Source organism: Sus scrofa, chromosome 2 (assembly GCF_000003025.6).
Source record: "Sus scrofa isolate TJ Tabasco breed Duroc chromosome 2, Sscrofa11.1, whole genome shotgun sequence".
Lineage (NCBI taxonomy): Eukaryota > Metazoa > Chordata > Mammalia > Artiodactyla > Suidae > Sus > Sus scrofa.
The window spans coordinates 149,137,015-149,151,667 of NC_010444.4; the positions used below are offsets into that span (position 1 = coordinate 149,137,015).

General features: G+C 41.7%; 1 protein-coding gene across 1 annotated transcript; it reads right to left on the minus strand.

Annotated features, from left to right (window-relative positions):
- C2H5orf46 (chromosome 2 C5orf46 homolog) lies at positions 855-14,524 on the minus strand. Its single transcript, XM_003354349.2, has 4 exons — positions 14,305-14,524; positions 9,847-9,982; positions 4,945-5,002; positions 855-1,557 (listed from the first exon to the last, which is right to left on the minus strand). The coding sequence occupies exons 1-3, from the start codon at positions 14,390-14,392 to the stop codon at positions 4,954-4,956; spliced, it is 273 nt and encodes a 90-aa protein (XP_003354397.2). The 5' UTR covers positions 14,393-14,524; the 3' UTR covers positions 855-1,557; positions 4,945-4,953.

Genomic DNA, 14,653 nt, shown 5'->3' on the forward strand with positions numbered 1-14,653 from the left:
ACCGTGCACTTGACAGTGGCTAAGAAAGTAAGCCTTAGAAATTCCCCTTGTGACAATAATGGTAACCTGTGGGGTGAATCGTTAACTAACCTCGTTGCGGCAATCATTTTGCAATGTCTAAGCACATCAGAGCCTCAGGTGTACATCGTGAATTTACACAGTGCTGTATGTCAATTCTATTTCAGTGAAGTTAGGAATAACAAGGAACTGGACGTCTCTGGGTTATATAAATTGATTGTAGGAAGTCATATGTATATTTCAGTATTTAGTAGGTATGCACTCTTTGCTTAGATATCTTCATGATTAAGAGTTCTTTGTGTGGAAGGCAAGCCTATCCTGGCTTAGTGTGTACAAGTAGGAAGACAAACACAAGATCTGTTGACAATACGCTGGAATTGTTTTCAGAGAAGTTCTCCGGGAAGGGTAGGACCAGGACAACCCTGGAGAACTCAGTAGCAGAAGCACATAGTGTTTTATTCTGGACTAGACCACTGCCATATTGTCATTGTGCTTTATGAGTTCAGTCCTGTAATACCGTCCACTTTAGGGCATTCTGTGAGAACCTTCCTGCCTCAGCTGGGTCAGGTTCAACAATGGTTCAGTCCTCCGTGACCAAGAACTGCACTGATGGCCCCTGGTGACCCAGGTCCGTGTGGCAAGGGGGTGGGAGAAGTGAAAAGGCTGCACTAGACTGTCAAGGACTGGTCCATCCACCCTTTTCAAGTGTCCTCAAGGGCACTCTGCTCATCCGTGAGAACAGTAAAGACGGTGGAACAGCAATAACCTTGTAGAAAGAAAAAGAAAGAAAGAAAGAAAGAAAGAAAGAAAGAAAGAAAGAAAGAAAGAAAGAAAGAAAGAAAGACAGGAAGGAAGGAAGAAGGAAGGAAGGAAGAAAGAAAGAAAGAAAGAAAGAAAGAAAGAAAGAAAGAAAGAAAGAAAGAAAGAAAAAGAAAGAAAGAAAGAAAGAAAAGGTCAATTTTCAATTTACTAGCCCAAGAGAGTGGGCTCAGATTTTTTGAAAGACTTTTCCACAAAGGATTTTAGAAACTTTCAACTCTGAAACTTCGTACATTTTTAGGGGTTCAGAGCTTGTTCTTTGGAGTCAGGTTCAAGTCCTCTTTCTGCCATTTACTGGTTCTGTGACTTTGGACTTGTCATGTTACCTGAATTTGGGTTCTCTTAGCTTGAAATGTCCTTCCATTATTCTGGATAATAATAATTTTTATAAGTTTCATATTTTTGCATCATTAAAAACCTTAAACATACTCAGGAAAGTTTACTCCCATTAACAAAAATCTTCGTAATGAACTAGGCTATGTGACCGCAAAGGAGACACATTGATTCTGACTTGTAGAAGCAGCAATGCAGTCAGGATGTTCAAAACAAGCTGTGTTTGGTTGAAGCCAGGGCCTGAACTTGCTAAGGAGCTCATTGATTCTAAGAACTTGCTGGGAGCTGATTTGAGAGGCCTCTGTGCTGGAGAACTGGTAAAACAGAAGAACCGGAAAAGCAGGATTTGGCTGCCCTTGGCTTACTCTGGAGCCCTGTAGGTGTGTCCTTAGAAACACAAACCAGAGAGAAGAAAACAATTATCAGCTAGGGAAGGCTTAAGGCTTAATAAAAACATAAAGATGTTTTCATCTTTTCTTCAACATTTTTATGCCTCAGCAGTTTATTTGAGGAAAGAGGCAACAACAACAAAATGAGAATGCAAGATAAATGAGACAAGAATCTACAAGAGGGATGGAGGGAGACGGCGCATATAGTAAACACTGGGACAAATTGAGTCATCAGTTTCACTTTGAGTTTCTGAGTAGACAGGAAAAATAAATAAATGAAATAAACCAAGCTGCATAAATCTTATGATCAGAAAAAGAGGAAGCTATTCTTAGGGAAAGGCACATTTTTTTTCTTGCTCTAAATTCTAAAAGCAACATTTCCCATCAGACTTCATGAGATGGATAGAGTGATGTCAACCCCATCTGCAGTTTTGCTCCTTAGCTACGTGAGGATTTCTTACTAAATGTATTTAGTCCTAGCTCCCTCACTAAGCAGGGACCCGCAAGTCAAAACATGTCATCAAGCGTGTCCAAGTACACTCTCCCTTAATTCACAAAATGTGTAGAGATATTTAGAATTCACCAAGTGCCTTTTCATCTTTTACTTCTCTGACAATCTGTGTGTGTGTGTGTGTGTGTTTGTGTGTGCATTTTGTCTTTTTGCCTTTTCTGGGGCTGCACCCACGGCATATGGAGGTTCCCAGGCTAGGGTCCAATCAGAGCTGTAGTCACCAGCCTACGCCACAGCCACAGCAACTCAGGGAACTGAGCCACATCTGCGACACACCACAGCTCATGGCAATGCCAGATCCTTAACCCACGGAGCAAGGCCAGGGATGGAACCCGCAACCTCATGGTTCCTAGTCAGATTTGTTAACCACTGCGCCATGACAGGAACTCCATTCTCCAACAATCTTAATAGTCTAGTGAGGTTCATCAGATTCTTATTTTAACATAAGAAAGTTACTTTAGGATGTCAAATGACTTAAGACACTGAAGACTTGAATCCTCATGATTTCAAGAAATGCAGCACCTTAGGAGTTAAGATTGTAAGTCTATTAACATCAAGAAATCATGCCACTGTGAGCGAGCAGAGGTTGGGAGAATCTCCGATTAATTGGGGGATTAATTCTTGGATGATCTGTTTTGGAGAACTTGCCACTGAGGCTCATCATCTGAGACTGCATATGCAGAGATTCACCTTCCTGATGAAGCACGTTGATGCCGACACCTGCCTCCAGGTCTTCCTTTAGCATCTTTTATCCAAGCCGTGTCCACGGCACTTCTACATGTAACTTACTATTGCCCTGCACGGTCCTGGGGGCACTGTGATTGTCCCAACTAGAAACTTCTTAGTGGTGGTACAGTGTTATCCTCCTTGACAGCATTGGCAGAGTCTGACACATAGTAGGTGTGGATTAGATAAGCATTAACTATGCAGAGAAGAGACATTTTCTAGGAGGAAGATGGGATATTTATATATCGACCTCTTTATCTACCTATCTTAATTTAGCAAATACCTAGAACTGTGGCCACACTTTCTATACTGGAGAGAGAGGCATTTCTGGGAATTGCTAATTCATTCTAAAGTGATGACGTGCTTTTGATTAGATGAGGTGATTATCCTACAAATGCAACTTTTAAAACAGTTTATTAAATTACTAGTCACTGGGGTATAAAGAGACACTCTTGATCAAACCAAAATTTAATCTCTGCCTTCAAGGCTTCCTTCTCTCTAGTCCAAGTGTTTCGTACCCTAGACAGAGCCAGTCCTTGCTGCCTTTAGGGCATCTTCAGTGGGTTCATGGATCCACTCAAAGATTTTTATATTTAGTTTAAAAATTCCAGCATTAATGTCTGGAACAATTAAGTTTCTAACATTTTAAATATTAATAAGGAGTAAAGGGACACTCGGGGAGACCCACTGACCTCTGCACAGTCACATAAGCCATAAGAGGCCAAGGTAGACGTTGAATTTACATCTTCTCCATGCCTTTTGCTCTTTCTAAACTTTGCTGTTGCCTGTTGGAAGGTCTCATGCCCTGAACCTCTAGGGTGTGGGCACCAATGAGCCCGGGTAAGGTGTGTACCACCAGCCTGAATGAAGGCAAAGGGTCAGGAGACCTGCAATAAGAAGTAGGCTTTCCCTGAGAAGATGTGAATGGAAAAATGCATACGTAACAAAGTGTTTTGAAAAGCTTCGATGGCTTGAGGGTGAGATTCAGGTGTGTCTGGGTTGGGCATATCTTGATTCCAACGCCCAAGCCTGATTTCCATCCTTAGAAGCTTGTGGGAAAGGGTGGGCTAAGGGCCAGGGTAATATGATGGTAAGCATAAGCTGATCTCTCCCTTCCTATGAAATGGAGCCAAGAGGGAAAAGGCACACTCTCAGACCAGATACAAGATAGAAGCTGGGAAAGGCCGTGCTTCTTGGAGATGCTTATGAGGTAGCTCAACTAACCAAAGGAGTAGTGTTTTCTTTCTGTGGGCGCCTGGAGCATGTCAAGGACCACATAGCTTAATCACTCTACTGTCTCCTCCACTCTCTTCTCTGCACCAATAGTTCTATGGCTGAGTGGTAGAGCACAGACTCTGCAATCAGGTGGCTCAAAATTAGATGCCAAACTTGGCCACAGTCATTAAACTCCCTGAGCCTTGAATTCCTTATATATAACTTTTAAGAAGAACAATACCTATTTTCCACAGGGAATGTTAGAATTAACTTAGGTACTACGTATACACAGTGCTTAGTTGAACGCCTAAAACAGACTTAAGGACGAAGTTCATGCTAGTTACTTACAGAACTACTTTCCCAGGTCTGACATTTTGTACTTATATTTTGATCGCCATTCTCAGGAGAGAACTGGATAAGGAAACAGCAGGTGTCTCTGGGCACTCAGACCAGACTGTTTGCCCATAAATCTAACTGTGCAGGTTTAGAGAGCTCACAAGTCCTTTCTCCTGGAATTGGGTTCTGCAGACCCCGCTCTTCTCCGGAGTAACTAATTCCATGATTTCATGGGTCTTTGGATTTTAGTGCGTTCAAGCCCCTTCTTTCTCAGGTTGAAATTGCAGAAATCAAGTTCCAAGCAGGGTTGTGGCAGGACCAGGTCCCCTAACTCCCAGTGCGAGCCTGTTTCCCCCTCCTCCACGATCGGGCTTAAGAGAATCGTATTCAGTCAATGACTTTAAGATATTAAAAATACATCTATTTAAAATCAATCTTAAAAGATGACCTCAAGAAAAAAGAACCTGCCCCCAAATTACAACTCTTCTACTTTTGGGTAGATGCAGGTGCCCCAATTCATTAAATAAATCAGACAGACCCTTTTTCCTTTGGTCAATATACTATTCTTTTGGTTGTAAATTTTTAAGTTAAAATCACCTGGGGAAGTCACTTTGCTGCATGTTCTCCTCGTTTATCATCAAGTTCCACAAATCCTCTTGAAAAAAAAGAAAAAATGAATTATGATTTAGACTGAACAAGAATATTAGAACGATCACTAGGGTATCTTGTAATACTTGTAATATTTTTCTTCTCTAGGTTTTCCTAAGTGATAAAGTAATAAGGTCTAAGATTTCCATTATAGTTCATATTTGACAAGCCATTTGTGTGTAATTATCTCTTTAAATCTGTCAACATGTCTATTAGTTTGGTGTATATTCCTATATAAACTCTATGAAGACAGATATTTTGATATATTTGTTCCATAATATATCTTTAGCACCTAGAACAATGCCTGGCTTGTAGTATGGATTAATAAATATTTGTTTAATGGATAAATAAAATTTTTAATCCTTGAAAAAAAAAACTTTGGAGCTAAAGAGATTAAACAACCCGTCCCAATCAGATGGCTGGTGCATTGCAAGGCAAAGTCTAAAACTTTGGTCTCCAGAATCATGAATTAATGCCAGAGCCCACTGCCCTCTTCAAGGATTGGGTGTGGAGCAGCTGTTGAGAAAATAAAAGATGACTAAAGTGGTCTGTGAGGTGGTTCTACACTAGTGGAGAAAAAAGAGGCATTCAGATGCAAATAATTTAAAATAACAAGGGATGAAAAGCCGTTATGGAGGATCCTGCAAAGCATTATGAAATCCCAGTGTCTGAATATCTGAATTTTATACTTGTAGGGGTGTGTCTTTGGATTGGACTTTATAAAATTATTAGATCTAGCAGATGAACATAATGGAGTTGGGGTTTGGGGGTCAGGCACTAGAGACAGAGAAAAAATCATATGTAAAGATAACTGCAGGTTTAAACAACCATGACCTGCTCTGAAACGGAAATTACTTGACACTGGGGCATCAGGTGTTTGGCTTCTGAAGTAAGAGCTATGATTGAAAGCTATATTAGTACCAGGGAAGACTTTTATCATCAGCAGAATGCATGTGCCCTGAATTTGTGGGCAATGGAGTGCCAGTGACGGGAGCAAATTTGCTTTTGTTACACAGCTCTGTTAATAGGTTAGGGGTGGACTGGAGTGGGGAGAGGCAGGAACAGTGAAACTAATGATAGATCTAATGAGAAGAGCTTTGGAAAGAGGTGATGAAGGGCTCAGCTGGACCAACTTGTCAGTGGAGTTGAAGAAAGGGAATAGTATAAGAAAAAAATCCCTTGGAGGTAGAATATTTAGTGACTGAATGGAGGGGGTGAGGAGCAGGGAGAATCAAAGACCTGAGGTATCTAGATTCTGGGTGGATGGGGCATGTGATTTATTAAGATAAGGACAAGGGAAGAGGAGCAGGTTTGTGAGAGGATGGCCTTGAATTTAGACCAGCCGAATTTGAGGTATTGATGGAAAACCTAGGTAGGGTTTTAATAACCAATGGGTTATTTCAGCTATAGCTCCGGGGGAAAAAAGAGAGCAATAGACATTTGAATTTGAAGCACATCACCATGTAAGTACAATTCTGAATGTGGAAGCTGTGATGTTAAAAATCAGGTGGGCTATGCATTTGGAGTTTTGAGGAGCAATGATGTTTAAGGGGCAGATGCCTGAAGAAAAGTCAAATCAAAAGCATGCGCAAGAAAGTCTTGAGGTAAGGAGAGAACAAAGAACATGTCAGACCATGGAAACTCCAGGGGGTTGCAGTGAAATTCCCAAGAACCGGAGGCTTCTCAAAGGGTCCAAGGAATTAATAACATGGATATTTTTTAGAACAATGGTGACCAAAAGGCAGATCATATAGCTCCAAAGTCATCCAGAAGGTAAGTGAAGGGAGCAAGCCAGTCTATTCACTGCCGTGAAAGCACATATCCAGAATTTATTGTGTGCTTGACACAGTACTCAGGCATCAGATACATAGGACTAAATAAAGCAACGTATCTTTAGGAAGTTCCATCACTCCTGTCTTTCTCCCTTTCTAATCAAATCTCGTCGAGTCTTTTAAGACTCAAATTGCGTCTCACCTTTGCCATCAGCCCTCTCCTAAGCATCCTGGTCCCAGTGACAGCTCCTTTCCGTAGACATTAACTCTATGTTTGGCTGGCATTTACCTCATTTAGCATTTTGGACATCATTGCATTTCTCATGTCATCTTATACAATAAGGGCTGCAAATTCTTTGAGGATATAGGGTTTACAGCCTGGATTTTTTTTTTTTTTCTTTCACAATTCCTGCACCACTTCCTTTCCCAGGCTAGGAGTCGAATCAGAGCTATAGCTGTAAGCTGTAGCTGTCCTAAGCCACAGCCACAGCAACCCCAGATCCTTAACCCGCTAAGATAAGAGAGGCCAGGGATCGAACCCACAACCTCATGTTTGCTAGTCAGGTTCATTTCCGCTGCTCCACAATGGGAACGCCAAGCACATATTAAGTTCTTAGGAATACCTCTTGATAGTCTCTTCACACTTCCCATCCTCTGTTATACTTAGGGTCTTTTCTTGGCCAGAGGGAGGCCAACTAGGTCTGTTCCCTTGAGCAAGAACCGCTGTGTCTTTCAACAAAGTTCCCTCAAGATGCCTCCGTCAGTTGGGGTAAGTGGGCTTCAGATGTGAACTCTAAGATCCCCTTCCTTATTTAATTAATTCAGTAACTCTACTGAGTGCCTAATGACTTGGAACTATGCTATATCAATGAGTTAGATACATCTGGTCTCTACTTTCATATAGTTACACAATTAAAGTAAATAAATCGTTTGAGATGGTGATATATGTTATAATGACATTGGTAACAAGGCAAAGTGATAGAGAATAACCAGGGAATGGAAGAATTAATTAATAAGAGTGGTTATAGAATTGTTTTCTAAAGAGGAGGTGACTTTTAGATGAAAGGCAGAACATAGCAGTAGCTAATGAGGGGGAAAAAAGCATTTTAGGCCAAAGAGCATTTGCAGCATTTAAAGCAAGAGCAGAGCACCTGAGACCATTGTAAGTTACCAGAACAGAAAAAAAATTACATTTCCCTCAGAATATAATGAGGGAAAGAGGGTAAAAGAGGGGCCATTTCCGAACCCAGTCATTCCTTAGTATTTCAGATAGTCAACTTTCAGAGATAACAGAGAAAACAAGTGGTATTTTATATCTGAGGAATTTCCTAGGGAAGAAATCCAAAGCGTTATTATTGTTCTAATTCTTTGCATCAGCATTGTTGTCATTTGTAACAGTATGAATTCAACTGGCGTCTAATATGTATTTTGTACATAATGAGTGTTACTCTTTCTTTTTCCCTTTTTTATGGCCACACCTGTGGCATATAGAAGTTCCTGGGCTAGGGGTTGAATTGGAGCTGCAGCTGCCGGCCTATGCCATTAAGACAGCAACTCAGGGTCTGAGCCACCTCCGCCACCTAAGTGGCAGCTTGTGGCAAAACCAGCTCTTTAATGCATTGAGCGAGGCTAGGGATCAAACCAGCATCTTCAAAGACACAATGTCAGGTCCTTAACCTGCTGAGCCACATCAGGAATCCCTGTTACTTTTATCTGTTTATCAGTTTTCTCCTTGTTTACACTAACAATCATGGCAGCGCAACAGTTGCCAAAGCAACCACGATAGGATAAACTAAAATACACAATAAACATCTGTGAGTTATAACAGTTGGTTCATGATGATTGTAGCAGAATCCTGCCCATTCACATGACAGTAATATATTGATTAAAGTACATCAGAGATGACAAAATCACCCCGGATAACTTCCATATAGAAGTGGCTTGAATCTGTTACTGGCCATAGACATTTTGGAGAATCTATTTATGAAGTCATAAGCACTTTCCCTAGACAAATACAAAAATTCGCATCTACACAAATATGAATACAAATTTAAAGGGTATATGGCCCTTTAAGGCCCAGCCATGTAGCCCAGAGCATCCAATCAAGGGCTTTCAAAAATCTGTTGTATATTAGAATCACCTGACAGCTTGTTGAAAAGCCTAGCGGTATCCTTGCCCCAGGATGGTTCAGGATGGGTTGCATCATGTAGCAGGTCTCTGGGCGATTAGGAGGCTGGTGAGTAAGAGGCCACGCTTTTTTCAACTCTGCTTAGGGGGCTGTGATGGAGAGAATTGGAGAGCAGAGGCTCAGAGAAGTGAAGACTGAAAGCAGCTAGAAATTCAGAATGAGTCAGACCCTGGAGAGCTGTAACTGGGGAGCTTAATGTCAGGAGAATGAAGGGCAAAGTGGAAGCAGAAATCAGAGCTGTGTCAACTTGCACAGGATGTACTTGGAGTTGGGCACAGGAGCTGGAAGCAGGTTGAAAACGCTGGGAAAATTCTGTGTGTTCTGCCTTCAAGGCAAATCCTTCGTGATCAAAGCAAACCCTCAGTGGAGACCTTCTCTCCATTGTCTCAGAGGAGAGATTAGCCATGACGGTGAACTCAAACTAGAAAATAAAGGCCAGACTCATCACACTGCTCACGACTGAGCACATAGCTACCCACCAGTTTCACCAACAACTACAGTGTCTGCATTGGGTGGGGGGTCCTTTAATCCCTTCATCTTTACAGATGAATAAACTGAGGTGCTCAGCCAGGACCTAGCCCAGATCACCTGGGATGTAGCACCTCATCAGGGCGAGAACCTGGCTTTCTAATGAGCCTCTGTTCTTCTTCCTCCCTACTTGGTCCTGAAATAAAAACTGTTTTATGGAACCCTTTGTTCCAAAGAATTCCTTGGGGGAATGTTCAAGAGTTCAGGGAAATTCATCCAGAGGCACATTTATTTTAAGGTAAGCCACGCTCTTCTGTTAAAATAGTGCATGGCATGCATGCGATTTTCCTTCTCATCCTTCTAATGCCATGCGGTCAGGACCAACAGCAAACCGGACAAAAGCATGTTTGTCTCAGAGCTTACGAGGTCCTTGTCACGGAGCGCAGAATGAACTCCACCGCGTTCTCAATGATCTCCGAGCCCAAGAGGTTGAGGAATTTGGGGAACTCTGGCTCTGGGTTCTTGCCCGAGTCACTGGGCTTGACATCGGGCTTGACATCTGAAAAAACAGAACAGAATCTCAGGGGTGGTTCTTAGCAGGAGGAAAGGCAAGTTTCTTTCACCGTGGGGAGCCCTAGAGCCTTAGAACCCCCCTCACTAATTCTTCTCGTATAATTGTGTTTATTGCCCATTTAATGCCGGCATGGTTAATGTCTTTACGTGCCCTCTGAAATTTATTCCTAAAACCAAACAGACCAACCAGCAGATACTGATGCTTAGGTAGACACCGGTTCTCTTTCCAAATGAGAAAACTTAAGCCCATGGAGGTTACATAACTTGTTCAAAGTTCAGCAGCTAGTAAATATCAGGGCTGAAATACAGAATGCTTGGTTTTAGCGTTTTTTCCTTATGTATCCCTGGGGCCGTGGCAGTGACAGTAGTGAGGGTGATGCAAGAATAGGTAGCATTTGCTGAGCACATACCTGTGACAGGTAATCTACATGCATTATCTCATTTTATTCTCATAGCAACCCTATGAGCGAGGCAAAATAATTACCCCAAGCTCAAGATGAAGAGATGGAGCTCAAGAGAGGTTTAGAAGCCGGTCAGAGCCCTGGAGTTGGTAAGTGGCAAAAACAGAATTCAATTCCGTGTCTGTCTGGTATGAATATCGGGATTCGTATGTGTTCTGGGATGAACTGCATAGTCGGACGGAAAAGTTAGGATATATAACCACAAATGTGCTACATGATTGAAAGTATATACTAACTATGATGACAAGGAGAAGTTCTATCACATGTACGTATCATCCGACAGCTCTGCAAATGATGATTCGACGGCTCATGTGTAATGTAACTTTAAGCTTGCTCAGTCTTGCGGGTATGTGGATTTTAGCTCACTGGACAGAGAAGGTGAATTAGCAGAAGGTGATACAGGTAACAAGAGATGATGGGACTGTAACTGCAGGTCCCCTACTCTTGACATTTAACCGAGTGCCCTTTGGAAGGAGGCCAAGGATCCAGAGAGTGAGGGTGGTGACATGCAGGGTCCTGGGGGGAGGTTAGCTTTGCTTTGTAGTCCAACTGGTTCATAAGATTAAAAGCAATGGAAGAGGGGCAGTTGGCAGGTACGAACGGCCACCGCTCTGGACTCTGGTGCTAAGATAAAGTAGGACCTTTGTCCTTTAGTTTTACTGCAGCTTCACGAGTAGTGTTGGCAGATCTGCTAAATAAAATACAGGAGGATGCCCAGTTAAAGCTGAATTGCAGAGGCATTCCCGTCATGGCTCAGTGGTTAACAAACTCCACTAGCCTCCATGAGGATGTGGGTTTGATCCCTACGCTCGCTCTCTGGGTTAAGGATCCAGAGTTGCCATGAGCTGTGGTGTAGGTTGCAGATGCATCTAGAATCCTGTGTTGCTGTGGCTGTGGTGTAGGCCAGCAGCTACAGCTCCGATTAGACCCCTAGCCTAGGAACCTCCATATGCCACAGATGTGGCCTTAAATAGACAAAAGACCAAAAAAAAAAAAAAGTTGAATTGCAGATAAACAACAAAACTTTTTAAGTATAAGAATGGGAATATTTAGGAAATACTTCAGTTAAAAAATATTTATTGTTGATCTGCAATTCAGCTTTAACTGAGCATCCTACATTTTATCTGTCAATCCCAACATGAAATTTGATTCAAGTCCCAACTCGTGGACAATAGGCCTGGCAACTCTGAACAGAGGAGGTGTCATTAGCTTTTGGTGTGGAGGCTGTCAAATTAGAAGACTTGCACGTATATTGTGTCCTAAAACAGAAACGCTCAGTAAAAAATAGGGCTTTCAATTCTGCAAACATTAATTATTTACTAGAGGGCATAATAAAAGATTTGATAGCAACGCCACAATTCTGAGATCAAGGTACTACCTACCAAGTATTCATTCACTCAGTTGTTGGTTTTTTCACTCAAGAAGTGTTTTTGAGCCTGCTACCATGGACGTAGCATGTGTTAGGAGTTAGAGCAAAAATGGACATATACAAACATGCCCCTTACCCAAAGTGGGCAACCACGGTGACAGGAATTGGTTTGACATCATTATGGGAAGAGGAGGCACGAGGAGGCTTGTTTGTAATTTCATCACATATCTAATCCTTATTCAGTTCAGGGATAATATGACAGTTTTACAGAAGAGAAAAGAGATGCTCAGAGAAATTCAATGACGCACCCAAAACCACACATCTAGAAAGTGGCTGAGCCAGGGTCTGAACCTAAGTTTTTATAAAATTCCATATAGTATGTTTCTTAAATCATATAGAACTGACTTCAAACAGCTGTTCCCTGGAGACCTTTATCAGGGGCAAACCAGAAATTCCTTGCATAAAAAGTGAGTTCTTTTTTTCTGTGTTCCTGTTTGTCTACTTCTACAACTTTAATTTCATCAACTTTGAATCTTAATTTGGCAGTAAATGCTAACGTTTCAACATGCAAGGAGCCCTGGATTGGAGTATGTGTGAAGCTCAAACCCTTGGCCCCAGCCCTCGGCTCACATAATGAGAAGCATTAGCATGTGGGCAGTCATGCTTTAGAGTCCTGTGTAGCTGACTTCATACATATTTCCAGCAAAAATTTCACTGTGTGACCTTATAAATAATATTTAATTACTCTGTCTCTCAATTTCCTCCTTGTGTCACTGTCAAGACTGAACAATACTGTGTGTGTGTATATATATTACATATATGTATTTCATATGCTTATATCCATACATCTATATTATATAAACTACTTAGTGCAGTACCAGGCCTAAGGTAAGCCCACAATAAATGCTCACTGTATTGTTATTATTAATAATAATAATAGCGATAGAATGACTCTTAGTAGCTTTCTCCTTTTGTGCATAAAGAAATCATGAAAAATGTTAAGTGCTGCTAAAATATTAGGAAATTTGAAAGTGTTGCAAAAAATAATAAAAATTAAGAAATGTGACATACCAGAAACAGGTTATCAGGGCGAGTAGTTGAATATTTTCTCCTTTCAAATATCACATGGGATAGCCTTTATTTACATTAACTAGCTGAGTTTCTTGGTCAGTATAATCATTAAGTTCTGAAAAAGTACAGTAATGCTGATATTTATGCAGTTTTTACAGTTCGTCAAGTGATTAAAAAAGCGTGTTCATTTGACCTGGCAAAGTTGACACTTATCCCATTTTCCAGATGAAGAAACTGAGGTTCAAAGTACTGAACTGATTTAACCAGTTTCAAAGTTTACGAGAGCCAAACCTGAGACTGGTCTCTAGGATAGAAATCTCACCTTTATATGTTTTACATTTAGGATATAAATCCTTTTACATTTAGGATATAAGTACGGTGATTACTTTAGGAGCAGATGGAACCCTGTCGTCTTTTGAGGCCTTCCCTGAAGGAGCTCTGTTGGAGTGTGTTTGGTGGTGATGAGCAGGTGGCCAAGCGTGTGAGTTCTGCCAGGTTTCATTTAGAACAGCTCAAAAGGCTCTGATGGTAAATATTTGTACTGTGTGTGTTTTCTGACGTATCATTCTGAAGGAAGACGGGTTAAGAGCTCATGGTCTTCTCAAATCAAAAATTCACTAATTCTGCATATGCTGCCTTGTGGTCCCCTGTGTGCTTGGAAAGACATGAAAGAAGGAGATGCTTTAGAAAAGAAAGGATCGAAGGCCTTCGCGTTTGAGTCCCAGGGCCCACTTCCTGTGTCTATGCTCACGTGACTCTCCCTCTGCAGTCTTGGTTTGTTTACCTGCAAAAAGGGACATGATGAAACTGTCCATGTTTACTTCAAAGGATTGTGAGAATCCAATGAGAACATACCTGACAACAGTAACGGTATTTATTGAGTGCTTACTGTAGACCAGACACTCTTCCAGTGTATTTTGTCTCTTTTATGGAATCTCCATGAGCACTAAATGAGAAAGTTACCTCTTGAAACTCCCTTTTAAGTGTGAGGCCCACAGAGGTGAGATACCGGGCCCAAAGTCACATTTCTGGTAAGAAGTGGAGCCGTGCCTAGGAGTCTTATTCCAGACTTCACCTTTGTGTATTCTTAGTTATAATCATTAAAACATAAACATCCCCAGCGCTCAAGGAATTTATAATATCATAGCATCACTAGATCACATGAAGATGTAAGAACAAAATCAGTCTAAATTCCATGCAGTCCCTGAGGAAAGATTTGAATAAAAATCCTACTTTCTTTTCGTTAGGAGATCTGCCTCTTGTCTCCCAGTCCAGTGCTTTTTCTGCGGTGCCCAAAGCTCCCTCACCCCCGCTCCCCGTAGATTCCAGATCAGTAGATCGGCACCACTGGCTTCTTGCAATCGGGCTCACTACCGCACGGCGCGCACTGCCGTCTGACGTACTTACCCGCCTGGCAGGTCAGGGTTAGGATAAGCAGTCCCAGAAAAGCTGTCAGCCGAAGCACTGAGACGGCCATGTCTGGAGCAGAGGGCATCGATGCGGATAAATGGTTCAGAGGCACCTGAAGCCTGGCTCCATTTATACGGCATCTATAGGTGACCTCATCCGCTGTGGAATTTAGGTTGTTGCATAAGATATCAGCACAGCTTGCTCTTGGATCTCTGCTCATGAGCCCTGCCCTGTCTTTCAAACCAAGAATTTTTCAGATAGGGAAAGAAAAACTCTTTTGGTGTTTCTTACTTTTTTTTTTTTTTGGTCTTTTGTCTTTTGTTGTTGTTGTTGCTATTTCTTGGGC